This window comes from Leptodactylus fuscus, chromosome 5, assembly GCF_031893055.1.
Source record: "Leptodactylus fuscus isolate aLepFus1 chromosome 5, aLepFus1.hap2, whole genome shotgun sequence".
In the NCBI taxonomy this organism is placed as follows: domain Eukaryota; kingdom Metazoa; phylum Chordata; class Amphibia; order Anura; family Leptodactylidae; genus Leptodactylus; species Leptodactylus fuscus.
Window position 1 is genome coordinate 137,551,877 of NC_134269.1, and position 16,380 is coordinate 137,568,256.

Below are 16,380 nucleotides of genomic sequence, written 5' to 3' on the forward strand. Positions count from 1 at the left end.
ACAAGTATAGTACGTTAGGCATAACTAGGTGCTAGTATGCAGTAATGTTTGCCCTGCTTCTATTCACAGGTATCTGGATCATGTAAGGGGAACCTTCAAATTCCTGAGCCTCAATGAAAAAAAAAGTGGTGAGGACAGTACAAAAACACCACTTGCATGAAAGAATAATGAATTCCCCCAAATGTTCTGCTTTTTGCTGGCAAAAAAGGGGTGGGCCTATTAGTCACCTGATTTAAGGTTATCGCTCACTTTTCTTCCCAGAGAAAGCAGGTGTAGTTATGTATTTATTCTCCAAAATACTTCATCAACCAATACGCTAGTTTATATGACCTCTTAAAGGGACTGTGTCAACAGAAAATTAACTAATGTTCATATCACTTTTTTGTTAAGCATATTCTTAAAGAATTTTTGGTCATATTGCTTTTATTTTTTTTTCATATTATTATACATATCTATTTACAAAAAAAAATTAAAATAAAATCTAGCAATTCCAACTCTTAACACTGATCCTAAAATAAATTAGACCATGAGCAATAGACACAGTCATCTAGTGCAAACTCTATGACCAGTGTAGAAAGAGGCTGAGCGGGATAAGCTGTGACATCACCTGAGTTGTGGATTCTGTATATACATATACACTCACCGGCCACTTTATTAGGTACACCTGTCCAACTGCTCGTTAACACTTAATTTCTAATCAGCCAATCACATGGCGGCAACTCAGTGCATTTAGGCATGTAGACATGGTCAAGACAATCTCCTGCAGTTCAAACCGAGCATCAGTATGGGGAAGAAAGGTGATTTGAGTGCCTTTTAACGTGGCATGGTTGTTGGTGCCAGAAGGGCTGGTCTGAGTATTTCAGAAACTGCTGATCTACTGGGATTTTCACGCACAACCATCTCTAGGGTTTACAGAGAATGGTCCGAAAAAGAAAAACCATCCAGTGAGCGGCAGTTCTGTGGGCGGAAATGTGTTGTTGATGCCAGAGGTCAGAGGAGAATGGTCAGACTGGTTCGAGCTGATAGAAAGGCAACAGTGACTCAAATAGCCACCCGTTACAACCAAGGTAGCCAGAAGAGCATCTCTGAACGCACAGTACGTCGAACTTTGAGGCAGATGGGCTACAGCAGCAGAAGACCACACCGGGTGCCACTCCTTTCAGCTAAGAACAGGAAACTGAGGCTACAATTTGCACAAGCTCATCGAAATTGGACAATTGAAGATTGGAAAAACGTTGCCTGGTCTGATGAGTCTCGATTTCTGCTGCGACATTCGGATGGTAGGGTCAGAATTTGGCGTCAACAACATGAAAGCATGGATCCATCCTGCCTTGTATCAACGGTTCAGGCTGGTGGTGGTGGTGTCATGGTGTGGGGAATATTTTCTTGGCACTCTTTGGGCCCCTTGGTACCAATTGAGCATCGTTGCAACGCCAAAGCCTACCTGAGTATTGTTGCTGACCATGTCCATCCCTTTATGACCACAATGTACCCAACATCTGATGGCTACTTTCAGCAGGATAATGCGCCATGTCATAAAGCTGGAATCATCTCAGACTGGTTTCTTGAACATGACAATGAGTTCACTGTACTCCAATGGCCTCCACAGTCACCAGATCTCAATCCAATAGAGCATCTTTGGGATGTGGTGGAACGGGAGATTCGCATCATGGATGTGCAGCCGACAAATCTACAGCAACTGTGTGATGCCATCATGTCAATATGGACCAAAATCTCTGAAGAATGCTTCAGGCACCTTGTTGAATCTATGCCACGAAGAATTGAGGCAGTTCTGAAGGCAAAAGGGGGTCCAACCCGTTACTAGCATGGTGTACCTAATAAAGTGGCCGGTGAGTGTATATGATAGCTGTGATATGTGAGATGGCTGTGCAAAGAAATTTACAGAAAACAAGAAGTTAGGGGCAACACGGTGGCTCAGTGGCTCCTGGGTTCGAATCCCAACAGGAACAATATCTGCAAGGAGTTTGTATGTTCTCCTCATGTTTGCGCATGGATTTCCTCCCATTCTACAAAGACATACTGATAGGGGAAAAAAATGTGGGGCTATATAGGGCTCACAATCTACATTTAAAAAAAAAAAAAGAAAAAAAAGAAAACAAGAAGTTATTCAGAACTGTCGGATTTTTATTAATTTATTTTTAATATACTAAATAACATGGAAAAAAAATTTAAACCTCACCAAAAACCATAAAACTCAATTTTTTTTTATTTTAAAAAAAGGTCTTTTTCTGGTGACATGGTCCCTCAATATACCTTATCGACCTACTGGCCTTAAATTTGCACAACTTTCAACTATGACTATAGCACAAAGTCAAAAAGTTTTCAAAGAAAGGAACGTCAAGTACGTAGGAAACACATATACATAATTTTTTCCAATTTTATTGCTTTATTTGCTGTACTACACTCGCACTCAGCTGTTTTTGTATATTCCATATGTTTTAAAGTAGGTGCCATATATATTTCCACCTCCTTCTCCAGATACTAGGACCAGACAACCGATTCTCAGTATTGTTTTGACCTACACAAATGTCACTTTATCACATATCCATGGAATATGCCAGCTCAGGGGAAGAAAAAGAGGAAGTGTATTTTTTTTTTTATATAATGAAGATACAACATATATGACAAGACATTATAATGAAGTGTATGGAGACTTATTTTGCAAGGAATGCCCTATGTGAAAAAATAAGCAAATCCAGGATACCCATCTGCACTGCCTTAGGGTATGTCCCTCATCAGTACAGAGTAGGGTTATTGGAAGAAAGGTTTAGATTCCTGAAAAACAGCTAAGGGCGTCTAGTTTTGATATATCATAAATGATGGGAAGAAACCCTGTTATGTTTTACCTTTGCAGACTTTGCAGCAGCTGTTCTTCAGCAGTATTTGCTGTTGTTGTGGACAATTGGCAGGCATGCATTCTGGAAACTCTGTCCTTTGCATTTTGTTGTTCTGCAAAGTGACACAAAAGACATACATTATAAGAGACATTACATAACTGAACTTGGTTGCCATTTTGTGTTTCCCTCGGTGCTGGCAATTTTCAGTTTGAGGATGTGATTTAAATTATCTAAAATTTGATAGACATGAGTGACAGCCATATAATAATAATTATTATTTTTTTAAGGAAATATACATCATGTTAGAGAAAGGTAATACAGGTTTTCTATATATAACTGGTCAATCTAGTCCAAACTATAATCCTATAATTCAGAAAAAGGCAAAATCCCCTATAACATGAAATAACAAACAAATCAAACCATCCATCCATCAGTAATACATCTCCATAAATCTAATACCTCTAATACCTACAATGTGATATACTATTTACTTTCAATTAAGGCATCAAGAAACCTCTTGAATTTGTACAATGCATCAACCAACACAATCTTGTGGAAAAGTTCCATATTCTCATTGTTCTTATGGTAAAGAATTCCAGTATATGATGATGGTGAAACCATCATTACAGGCCTAGTTGTTAAAAGATCATTCATAAAATCTATACTATCCAATGATATAATATTTTTTAAGTCTAATTTGTAATTAGCCTGAATCCCCGTTTGTTAAGACATGAAGAGTTCAGTGGGTGGTCCTTCCCTGTATTAGCATTTTTACAGAAATAGTCATTCACTGATTAGGTCCACCCACTGGACTCTTATCCAGAATGAGCTGGGATCAGGATCAATAAATGACAAGCTACATAGAATTCTTTCAGGATTGCAGCTAAAAGTTCATGGGATCTGGTTCAAAAGGGCATCTTGGGCATTAACCTCTTTGCAATTCTTTTCATGACGGCTGTCGATGTCTAATTTTCAGCTGTATCACTGAAGTGACCCATTGAGGCAGTATTAGCAGCAAGTGGTCTCCTTTAAACCCCTTAAAAGATAATAGTAATCCCTTGTGGCCGCAGCAAAGTAGCAGTACTCTCTTGTGCCTCTCAAAAGGAAGCAGACCTCACTTGTGCCCCAGCAAAGTAACAGGGCTCCCTTTGTTCTACAGGTGAACTGTCCCTCTAGTCTTCTCCCCCATTTAGGTAATAATTCCCGCCACAACAGATAATGTTCCTGCTCCACATAGGTAATTGTGCTCTCCCTCAGGTAGAGTTCCACCACAGGTAATAATCCCCCTCAATTATCACAGAGGTAATAGTGCCCCAGCATAGCTAATAGTTTCCCCAGATGTAAAAACACCCCACCCATATAGGTAATAATATCCCCCTCACCTCCCACATACTGTCCAGACCTCCATTAAAACACAACACCAACGTCTGCTGAACTGAATTAGAATTAGCAGAGTAACTATAGTATAACTACAGTACCTAACTAGTGATAGCTCTTGCTACAGGGCCCCTAAGCCAAAGGGACCCACCGGCCCCCTCCCTCGCTACATGATCACTGTTTACTGTACTAAATTATATAACTACCTTCTCCCTACACACAGCATTGACAAGTTGCATGGCAGATTGTGTTCCTTCTATTCTCCTTCTGGCTTCCTTGACTTTACTTTCAGAACCAGCAGTACCAAAGAGTAGGAGCTAGGAGGAGATGAGAAGACACACATGCTGCTGCATGGATACTGTAATGGAAGAAGGTAGGTCAATACATCAGACAGTGGTAGTATGGTAAGGGGGGCCTGTGGTGTGTAGTTACAACATTGATTCTTTCATACAAGATTGTATCTATATATTATATCAATCTTTAAAGACCTGCTTCTTGCAGGTTAGATTGGATTTTTAATGAGACATATTTCCTTTAAAGCTTTATCATATGTTTCGCTTTGTGTTGTCATTTTCACAGTATAGTGTTGTGCTTACATAAATGCTTGGGGCATTAAAGGCTTTAGTCTAACCTGTTTAAGTGTCTTATATGTGAAATTACATCTTGAAGATGACACATAGTGAATAATTCCAGTTAACAGATGATTAACTGGTGAATCACTAGAGAGAAACCCAAGAGAAGTTCAAAAGCAATGACTGCACAGAAAGTAGGTAAGAAGCTATTACCATGACATATGATGATGATCATTTTATGGCATGTAACCTTATCTCAGTGGGGTGCATGTTCTAACGTCTAATATGAACTGTTCCAATATTTTGAAAGTAAATTTGGTTTTAGTTAATTCTCCCACTACTAAGCCTTGGCTATATTAAAGTGCATGTGTCGCCAAGTACAATATTCTAAATACCATACATCATTTGTTTCTCACTATCCTTCGGATCAGTTTGGCTTTTTTATTTTTGAAATCTTGTTCATCTATTCAAAAGAATTGATTCAGGGAAGATTATGTCTGAATTAGCTCTTATTCACCAAGCGGGTGGTAACCAGAGGTGTAGCAGGAAGGGGGGTAGAGGGGACAGACCTGGACCCACTTACTCTGGGGGGCCCACCACAAATACCAGCAGTTCCAATTGTATTGGCATCTACAGGACGCCTATATAATTGAAATGTGCTGTAGATCAGGAAGCTGCTGGCTAACAACTTAACGGTGTGTCTTTTATATAGGGAGCATTATTAAAAGATTATTAATGGGGCTGTTAGGGATTAAAAAAACATTTGCAGACAGCAGGATAAGTGTATAAAATAACAATTTATTTATACTTACTTCATCTTTTCCTCTATTCCTCTGATACGCAGGCCATCTCCTCTGCTGCTCTGTTATTATACAGAGTGGCTGCAGCAGTCAAATCAAAAAGACAGGATCGCTGCAGCCAATCAGCAAAGTATACAGCTCCGAGAAGTAAATGGCATCAGTGGTCCCATCAACTCCGTATATATACAGAGCAGAAGACGAGACAGCTGGTCCAGCGCTGGAACTAAGGGAAGGATGCAAATAAGTGTAAATGCAATTTTTTTTTACACTTCTCTGTGGCCTGCATACCATTTTCCAAATCTTGGAAAATATTAATATGCAACAGGCATTATGGAGCAGCATGTAGGCAAGGGGGGTATAATATAAAGGGATTTAGGAGGTATATACTTTTGTGCAGTATTAATTTTAGGTGGCACACAAAATTTTCAGATTATATTTCTTATAATTTGGGGTAGCAGCAGTATGGACATTTTGTGTAGGAGACGGAAATGTGGGTCACATGCCTAGAAAAGAAAGGAGCCAAAGATGTCTGTATTTCAAGTGAATGCCACAGAAGTGTAGCAAACTGGGCCCACCCCCAATGCACTTGAAGGCTGATTTGCATATCCAAAAAAATGATTATCTCTGCATTGCTTCTTTGTATTTATCGACATATTTTCTGTTCTTACTCAGCAATATAATTGGCATTTTGGACCTAACGGACTTTCATTAAGCCCACCACTTATCATATCTGGTATGAAGATGCATGAATTACAGTGGCCGAGTTTGTCTATACATAGCTGTAGATGGACTAATGCTATAAACAAATCCTATTCCTTTTATACCTATCCTATCAATCAAACATTTACCTATGAAAATCTGATTCCTTATCCGTAGATGGCAGAATAAAGCATGTCTAATTAAATAAGGTAGCAATGAACAGCGCTATTGACACTCATAAATGAATATGTTTTTTTTGGATTTTTTAAATAGACATTATTACCGATTCACTTGTTGTTGGGCTGCAAAGATTAAGAAATCTTTACTCAGACAGTAACTTGCAGACATATTAAAGTGTTTATCATTTTTGTTAAAGTGTATGCAAATGCATTAGTGTGCTGTCGTACCAGCATATGGGTCTGCCAACTGGGATTTTCCATTGCCATTAGATAAACTAAATAAAACACTTCATCTGCTTGGAAAAAAAATGAATGTACTTTGGAATAAATTACTCCTCCATCTGTATTTCCCTGCATTAGTGGATTTAAACCCAGGATCGGGGATTGTATTATAGTCATTTAGTACGCGGCTTTCTTGTCTCAACAGTTTTAACGTGAGCATTAGATGATGACGGAACGGCTTTATATTTTGTGTTCACGTGAGAAACCTTTGTTTAAAGAATGGATCTACTCTGCTTGTTCTTGATGTGCGTCACGTTTTTCTTTTTAAAGAAGGACTTGGGCATGAAACAAAGGCACAGAATGTATTCACACAAGCATTACAATGGCAATTACTTCAGCAGATGCTGTGTGGGAAAAAAGAAACAATGAAATGATACACATCTATAAAAGCATTATAATAATCACGCTACACTTGCAGCATTGAAGGGAACTCGCTCCATTCCGTTACAAAAATCATATGCACAAAAGGGCATTTAAAAAGCTCACAGAATTCAGGTATGCTGCAAATTGCTATATTGTAATAGGCGATTTCTCGTGCATATAGTGAACTTCTGATGGTCTGCCACAATTATGATGGGATAGAGTCTCATGCACACGTCTGTATTAAAGCTCCATATAAGCTGAAGCTGAAGCTGAGGACATGTTCTGTTTTTTGCTACAGATCTGGCTGTTTTTAAGCCAAAGCCAAGAGTGGCTCTCTTCTGATGAATCCAAAACTGCAACAAAATCCACAACTTTTGTGACCTATAGGGGCACATTTATCAATACTGTTGAATTTTGCATCCTTTGCAACTTTGTCAACCTCTGATAGTAATTTTAGTCATATTTATGAACCCGTTTTAAGGACCTTCATAGATATGAAGTATTAACCGTTTGAATTCTCCACACGGCTAGCCGCGACGACATGCCAATGCAGTGCATTGGCAACCCATCACAGCATCCCACTCCTGATTAGGCCCAAATGAATGGACCTAATCTGGAGTCAGTCTTGTGACGCAGAATCCGTGGCAAGATAGGGCATATCGCTTCTTTTTCCTGCTAGCTGAAAAAATTGCTAGCGGGAAAAAAAAGCGAGCAGCTCCTATTGAAGTGAAGCCTTTTTTGCAGGCAGATTTTGAGGCGGATTCCACTTCATATATTACTTAAAGATGATATTATTAGGACAACAGGTGATAATTAAAAAACTTAAAGCATTAAAGTGTAAATTTCCATATCACTTTATCCTAAAATGACCTTTTAGGATAAAGTAATAACAGTCACTTCTGAATTAGAATACAGTGTGAAATAGTGGGAGAACTAAAACAATGGAGGGGAGTGACAATGGATAATAGCAATACATATCAACCATTCTTATACAATATAGTCACCTACTCAATAGTAAAATTGAGTTCCTATACAGAACAAAATGTTAAACGTTTGTTTACCTTGCACTGGAGCAGTGCGCAGACCCCAGAACTAGAATAAACGGCTTGATTTTCTCCTTCATAATACAGCTGGCCTTGATAGACACATACAGCTGTTAAAGAAAAAAAAAAGTGTGATCAATGCTTTTCTCACTGTCTGTAAACTGCAGATATAACCAGCAAAAACACTGAAAGGCAATAGGGGAAATGTATTGGGTTATCCAGTCCAGCTGAGGTATAGTACACTAGAAATCATTTAGTTCTCTTATTTGTGTAGCGCTATATTCTGCACCACTTTACAGACGTTGACAGTCACTGTGCAATATAGGGCTCACAATTTTAATTCCCAATGAGCATATCTTTGGTATGTGGGAGGAAAACTGGAGTGCAAACTAAGGGAGAACATACAAAGTTGAATTTGAAGCTGGGGCAACACGGTGGCTCAGTGGTTAGCACTGCAGCCTTGCAGCGCTGGAGTCCTGGGTTCGAATTCTGCCAGGAACAACATCTGCAAGGAGTTTGTATGTTCTCCCTGTGTTTGCATGGATTTCCTCCCATTCTACAAAGACATACTGATAGGAAAAAAAAATGTGCATTGTGATCCCTATATGAGCCTCACAATCTACATTAAAAAGAAAAAAAAAGTTGAATTTGAAGCTGGGACTCCAGCACTGGAAGGCAAGGTAATACTAAACACTGAGCCAAATAATACAGAATTATCAAATGCAACCGATTATTATATATTCACATCTGATGACAGAACTAATGACAGACAAATGGGTCTAGAGGGGCCCCACTGACTGTAATGGGGGTCTATTGGTTGTCCTTTTTTATTTTATTTTTTTTAAACTGAAATTGTTATACAAAAAAAACCTTTGGTTTGTAGCTCTATTTTTCTGGCAATTTCATACATCTGCACAGGATGGACAACAGGCATAGATGTATACATAGCCTTACATGTCATTACTTTGATAACAAAGAGTTAAAGAGGACCTTTCATGGTTTGGGAAACAGGCAGTTCTATATACTGCTGGAAAGCTGAGAGTCAACTTTCCCGATCTGTGCCACGGGTAAAGAGCTTTCAGTCCCGGTACCGTAGATCTTTACAGTAAGAAGAGTGTTCCTGAAAGTCAGTAAGGTACATCCTTCTTCAAAGCAGCGCTTATAGCACTGTAGAGTGTGAGCGGGGAGGAACGCCTCCTCCCCTCCTGATAATACTCGTCTATAGAAGAGCACTGTGAGCACAGATAGGGAAAGCCGACAGTGCACTGAATTCAGCGCACTGTCGGCTTTCCAGCAGTATATAGGACTGCCTGTGCCCCAGACTATGAAAGGTCCTCTTTAAACTTTCTAACATCTGAAGCATAATTAAATGAGTGATATGAGGAATATAAGGAGTTATTTCATTTGAATTGGTAATATTTCTTTTGGTACACATTCAACGTATACCACATACGGGAGATATTTTCAGAGGCAGGATACGGAAACCTGCAGGAGTCTCTCACCCATTCATTTGAATGGGTGAGAAAGCTGTCCGGCCGTGAGCGGCGGTGAGCGTTTTATGCTCTCCATCGCGAAACTGGGTTTTAGAATCCGGACACAGAGTCAGACATGCAGTACTCTGTGTCCAGATTAAAAAATCCGGTTTCGCAGCGGAGAGCCTAAAACGCTCACCGCCGCTCATGGCCGGACCCGGTCTATGGTTTCCGTCTTCTGGCATGCAGAAGACGGAAACCATAGAATGGAGACCCTGAACGCAGGTGTGAACCTAGCATAATGCCACATATTCCAGAAATGCAAGCTTTTTGGCTGATGTGGAAACACAGTATAAATGTTGCCTTTTACAATCCCAGCAAAGTGAACAAGATTTTGTTTAATCCTATTCACACATTGTGAAATAAAAAACAATGCACAAAAGCAGCATTTCTGTAAAATAGAGCATGTTAACTCTTCCTTTCGAAAAACTGCCCCGTAGACTTATATGTGAGGGGAAAAACTGAAAAATGCCAACATTATTGCAACATTTTTCCTACAATGTTATTTAGCTGCACGTTGCTACCTGTGGCCTCTCCACCTTGGCTAATAGATGATAGTGCTGAACTGGAGCAATCCTTATATTAATGACAAAGTATTTAAACTGTGGTTTCTAGAGTAGACAGTCCCTTATAGGGCATCGAATTGTCCAATGTATGACCAGATGTAGACCTAAATTTGCTTTTCACATGTACGTTACACAACCTTCAGGGAGAAAAAGCAGCAGACAACTATGTAGGTTAAGCAGTGGAAAATGTTTACTCTTATAGGTCTAACATAGGCTGAATATGAAAGAATAACCATACAGTAATGGCTCAACACCATGTGAACTGTAATGAATGTACAAAGTAGCCTGTCCATCATTTCTACTGCTGTGCATTGTACCAATAACACAATGCTGGCTAATAATACAGTCATATAACTGTATGTATTAATAAAAGAGCAGAACAATATGTATTTTTATATAAAGGGCAGCACAAGTTCATTACTATGTATGACAAGGCTAATCTTTCTAAAGCACCAAATGCACTCCTGAGCTACATATATAAAACAGAATACCATATGATCCTCTCTAAGCTATCAATTTTTCAGCTGCCTACTCAAAATTCAGTATACAGATCCATTTTACTTGAGCTGTTGATGCCTAATGGAGACCTCATAACTAAGTTTGTGAGTAAGCTTTTAACCACTGACAATAAATTACATAGACTACAAAACAAAGACATGGCAGAGATAATGTGCAAAAAGTGTTTTAACAGGTTATACAATTATAGCTAAACACAGTGTGCGACATACGGTATATATATTTCATATCCCATTATGGTAGTTTAGTACTTTGCAACAAGATGTTCAAAATATCAAAAGAACATATTTCATGTGATGCATAAGCGGCACAGGTTCGAGGAAGCAAACTACAACATTTAGAGATTCCGAATAATGGGTTTGGAAAAGTTGGTATAATTAAGTATTTTACCATTAGATCTTCAATGTTATAAAATCCATACCATTATACAGGAGTGAGTACATATAGCTTGGATGGGGATTTTGTATGTGAACTTCATAAACTATTAACACTCAATTAAATGTAATACAGTTATAACAGTCATGTGTCTTTCTTGATTTTCATAAAAAATAAATATTTTATTTAGACTGTAAAGATGTAAATTATTAATTCCATTTCATTTGAGAAAGCTTTCAAATGAATCCCCTCACCTTCAGGTCGATGGTTCTTAAAAGGACCAAGAATATAGTTCTAAGGATTAATTTGAGGTCAGAAGCCAAAATAAATCAGTCATGTCATTGAACATATATGATGGCATAGAGGTGAAAATTGACAAGAGATTGAAATCAGCCATCAGATGTCTGGCTCTGGAATTGTCCAAACTTACCATTCTGAAAACATTTACAGCCTTGCACAGACAGCTAAATGCAGTATATAACAAGAAAAATATATTCAACTGTTCTATCAGCCCCTAATCCACAGGTGCCATGGAAAAAAACACCGCTCACAAATCACAAATTATTGGTTAATGGCCATTTAACTGGCCAATTAATGGTCAATGTCCTGAGAAAATGACTTGGAATTGACTGTTTTGGACACAGGACCTGGAATTTACATCCTGGAGAATAGATTTGCATATTTTTTGTCTCAAATTCTACAGTCATTTTATAACTACATTTACGGTTTGACTATACATAAGAGCAATGTCAGCCATACACTATTTCAGAGGATATGGCTGATTATCCTATGTATATCAGGGTGTGCCAACTGTCTGAAGGATCAACATGTATCTGATACTTTGTTCTCAAGAGAGTAAAGCACCTTCTAGAGGTGTCTTGCAGATCTTTATTCTCCTCGCCCCATTGAAAGCACATGCAGAAATTTTATATTGTCTGGGACTTGTCAGGAACCCAGCCACAATTTTCTTATTGTAGCTGGGTTCAGGCAGGGACACTACATGTATGAGAAGATTTCCCGGCCACAATAAGGAAATCATGGCTGATTTTCGGACCTTAGAAAGATCTTGCATTCATGGCAAACGATCAAGACAACAAGACTGTGATCACCAAGATAATGTCACGTTCGTGTCAGAGTCCAGACACAGATTCTAGGCTGCAGATAGCACCACTAAGGAGACAGGGGAAGGAGACTATCCCTGGCACTACGGTGGCTAGCTAGGCCCTGCCTACGGGTGGTGGTCAGCTGTCTCCAAGCTAACCTTGGCCCCGACGACTCCTGGCTCTCTAGCACGAAGACCTGACAGACAGACAGGGCAAGAGCTGCAAGAAAGCTAGGGACTGGGGATTCTAGGGTGGTGACCCCTACAGAAATAAAGGTGCAGCTGCAGACAAACAAACCGGACGGGAGGTGCTGGACAACTGACATGCAGCACAACAGAGTACAAAACAAGAGGAATGAGGAGAGGGACAGTGGAGAGGTGAGGAAAGGGCAAACACGAGACTGGGGAAAAATAAACTGGAACCCACCTCAAACAACCGGATAGTGCCAAGCAAACAGACGTGAAGGGAAGGGCAGAATAGAAGTGTGGAGGGAAAAACCAACTCACACACAAACAACACTCAAACTCCTTTTTAGTCAGTAAGCACAAGCAAATCACTCCTCTTCCTCCTAAAGCCAAGAATTCTAGGTTGGGACCACAAAAACCGGCAACTGGTGGAGCCAGCCCTCTTCCTAATAAAGGCCCCCAGATCCTCCCATAGGATGATGGCGACCCATAACACCTGAGGTTAGACTCGTATAACCTCAAATGTGTTCAGAAGTCCAGAACACTATGTGCACACTGATGGCTCCATGGCAGGGAACCCAGCAGCCGATCACAGAAGCCCGGATCAAATCCCCGACAGAACAGTACACCAACAAACAATCAGGTCATGACAGTACCCCCCCCTTCAACGGGAATCCCCCGGATTCCTGGGCCGAGCCCTATCTGGATATCTCCGGTGGAAGGCAGCCACCAGTCTGGGCGCAGACACCTCAGAAGCCCGAACCCATGAGTTGTCCTCCACACCATACCCTTTCCAAGCCACCAAATACTGAAGGGTTCCCCTCAAAAATCTGGAATCCACAATCCGGGAGACCTCATACTCTCCGTCTGAGTCCAGGGGAGGCACAACTGTAGGTGCAGTCTCCACCGAACTCACCTTTTTTAACAGAGAGACATGGAACACAGAGTTTATTTTCCATGAAGGGGGAATGTCTAACCTGACCGAAACTTCATTAATAAGTTCTGTCACAGAAAAAGGACCCACAAACTTAGGACCCAACTTCTTAGAGGGGACCTTCAATTTCAAGTTTTTGGCTAGTAGCCACACCCGGTCACCCACCACAAAATCAACTTTTCTCCTTTTCTTGTCCGCCACCATTTTATTTCTCCGTGAACAAGATACCAGATTTCTCTTTACCCTGACCCAAACATCCTCCATCTTAAGAGAGAAGGACTCCTCCTCTGGCACCAGAGACTTAGCTCCCGAAAAGGGCCCAAAAATAGGGTGTTTACCATTACAGCAGAAAAATGGAGAGCAGCCTGCCGCAGAGGAATCATGGTTGTTAAGAGCAAATTCGGCCAAAGGTAAAAAATCTGCCCAATCATCCTGATTATCAGAGACAAAACAACGAAGGAACTGCTCAATATCTTGATTTTTTCTCTCAGTCTGCCCGTTGGACTCAGGATGGTACCCGGAGGAGAAGGACAATTTTATACCCAGTCTGCCACAAAATGCCCTCCAAAAACGAGCTACAAACTGAGAACCCCTGTCAGAGACAATATCCTCCGGAACTCCATGCAGACGTACCACATTTTTAACAAATTCCTTTGCCAAAATTTTGGCTGAGGGTAACTTAGGAAAAGGAATCAGATGACACATCTTACTAAACCGGTCAACTATGACCCAAATAACCGTGTTACCTTCAGATCGTGGCAAGTCCGTAATGAAGTCTATGGCCAAATGTGTCCAAGGACTACTAGGAATAGGCAAAGGATGTAGTAACCCTGCTGTCTGCGCATGAGAGGCTTTAGATCTGGCACAGACCGCACATTTAGCCACATGTACCGCCACCTCCGCTCTACAACCTGGCCACCAAAAATTCCTAGTAACTAGTCTCTTAGTTTCTGCCACCCCTGGATGCCCTGCCAGTCTGGAGTCATGACATTCCTGTAAAAACTGACCCCGCAGGACCTTTGGTACGAACAACTTACCCCGTGGGGTCCCCCTAGGAGCCCTGTCCTGAGCCTTCAAAATCTGAGCCTCCAATAGAGTATCTAGGGCTGCCAACACAACTCCCCTTTTTAGCAAAAATTCAGGTTTGTCGGATTCATGACTGGGAGTTAAACTTCTTGACAGAGCGTCAGCCCTGACATTCTTAGTACCGGGAACATAGGTCACTGAAAAGTTGAAACGGGCAAAGAAAAGCGCCCACTGAGCTTGTCTGGCATTTAAACGTTTTGCAGCATCCAAATAGGTTAAGTTTTTATGATCAGTAAGAATCTTAACTGGATGTCTAGCACCCTCCAAAAAATTACGCCAGTGCTGTAAGGCCAGTTTAATAGCTAACAACTCTCGATCGCCAATGTCATAATTGGATTCTGCCGGGCAAAACTTTTTTGAGAAGAAGGCACACGGATGCAGTCGCCCCTCCTTCTCCTGTGACAATACTGAACCCACTCCTACAGACGAAGCATCCACCTCAACCGTAAAAGGCAGATCCTCATCTGGTTGGATAAGCACTGGAGCAGAGCTAAACCTAACTTTCAGAGCTTCAAAAGCCTCCACTGCTTTCAAGGGCCACTGCTTAAGATTGGCTCCCTTTTTAGTCAAGTCAGTTATGGGTTTAGCAAGCACAGAGAAATTCTTGATGAACTTCCTATAATAATTGGCAAAACCCAGAAACCTCTGTAATGCTTTCAAGGTCTCAGGCCTTGGCCAATCCAACACAGCTTTAACCTTCTCTGGGTCCATCTTAAAACCCTCAGATGATAAAATATACCCCAAAAATGACAATTCTTGAACTGCAAATAAACATTTCTCTGGTTTAGCATATAAGGCATTTTCCCTAAGGATTTGTAAGACCTCTCTTACTTTTGCCCAATGGGATGAAATATCCTTGGAGTAAATCAAAATGTCATCCAGATAAACCAGAACTCCCCTACCTAGAACCGGACCTAAAACATCATTAATGAAATTCTGGAAAAAGGCTGGAGCATTAGTAAGACCAAATGGCATGACAAGATTCTCAAAATGCCCCTCAGGGGTATTAAAGGCAGTTTTCCATTCATCACCTTCTTTAATCCTCAGGAGATTATAGGCCCCTCTCAAGTCAATCTTAGAGAACCATTTGGCCCCCACTATCTGATTAAACAAGTCCGGTATCAACGGCAAAGGATAAGGGTTTCTCACAGTGATCTTATTGATCTCACGAAAATCCAAACAAGGACGTAGACCTCCGTCCTTTTTCTTTACAAAGAAGAACCCTACCGCTACGGGAGATTTCAAGGGTCTGATATGACCAGCCTCCAAACTCTTGGTTAAATATTCTTTTAATGCCTCACGTTCAGGTATAGACAGGTTGAAGAGGCGACTTTTGGGCATCGCCGCCCCCGGGACAAATTCTATGGCACAGTCATACTCCCGATGAGGCGGTAAGGTCTTAGACTCAGATTCACTAAAGACATCCTGAAAATCAGATATTTCCGCAGGTAAAGAACAATCAGTTATTGTGGCAATCATGGCGTCACCACACCTTTTAACACATTCTTTGCCCCAGGACAAAATAACATTATTGGGCCAATTACAGGATTGTGCTTCCTCAGCCAGGGAAGCCCCAAAACAATACTGGCCGGCAAATTAGGCAAAACAAATAATTCAATCATTTCTTTATGATCAGGTTTAAAACATAAATCAAAATCAGCAACAGAATGGGTAATGGCATTAAGGCCCAATGGAGAATTGTCAATTGCGGATACTGGGATAGGAAGAGACAACTCCTTTAACTTCAAAGAGTTGTCTTGCGCAAACTTAGCGTCAATAAGGTTCAGCGCTGAACCACAATCAATAAGGACATCAATCTCCTCCCTGTTACTGTACAGAGAAGATTTGGCCTGAAAAAGAACCCCAGACGATTTTATAAACCCCAATCTAACCGGACTAGATACAGAAAT

The 16,380-nt window shown here is 40.6% G+C and overlaps 1 protein-coding gene across 1 annotated transcript in view; it reads right to left on the reverse strand.

The window, feature by feature from the left end:
- NELL2 (neural EGFL like 2) overlaps positions 1-16,380 on the reverse strand; it is a 218,757-nt gene that overhangs the window by 101,275 nt on the left and 101,102 nt on the right. The window contains exons 10-11 of the mRNA XM_075274344.1: positions 8,192-8,283; positions 2,868-2,970 (exon numbers count right to left, since the gene is read on the reverse strand). Of these exons, the coding sequence (XP_075130445.1) occupies positions 2,868-2,970; positions 8,192-8,283 (195 nt within the window). The remainder of the gene's footprint in view (positions 1-2,867; positions 2,971-8,191; positions 8,284-16,380) is intronic.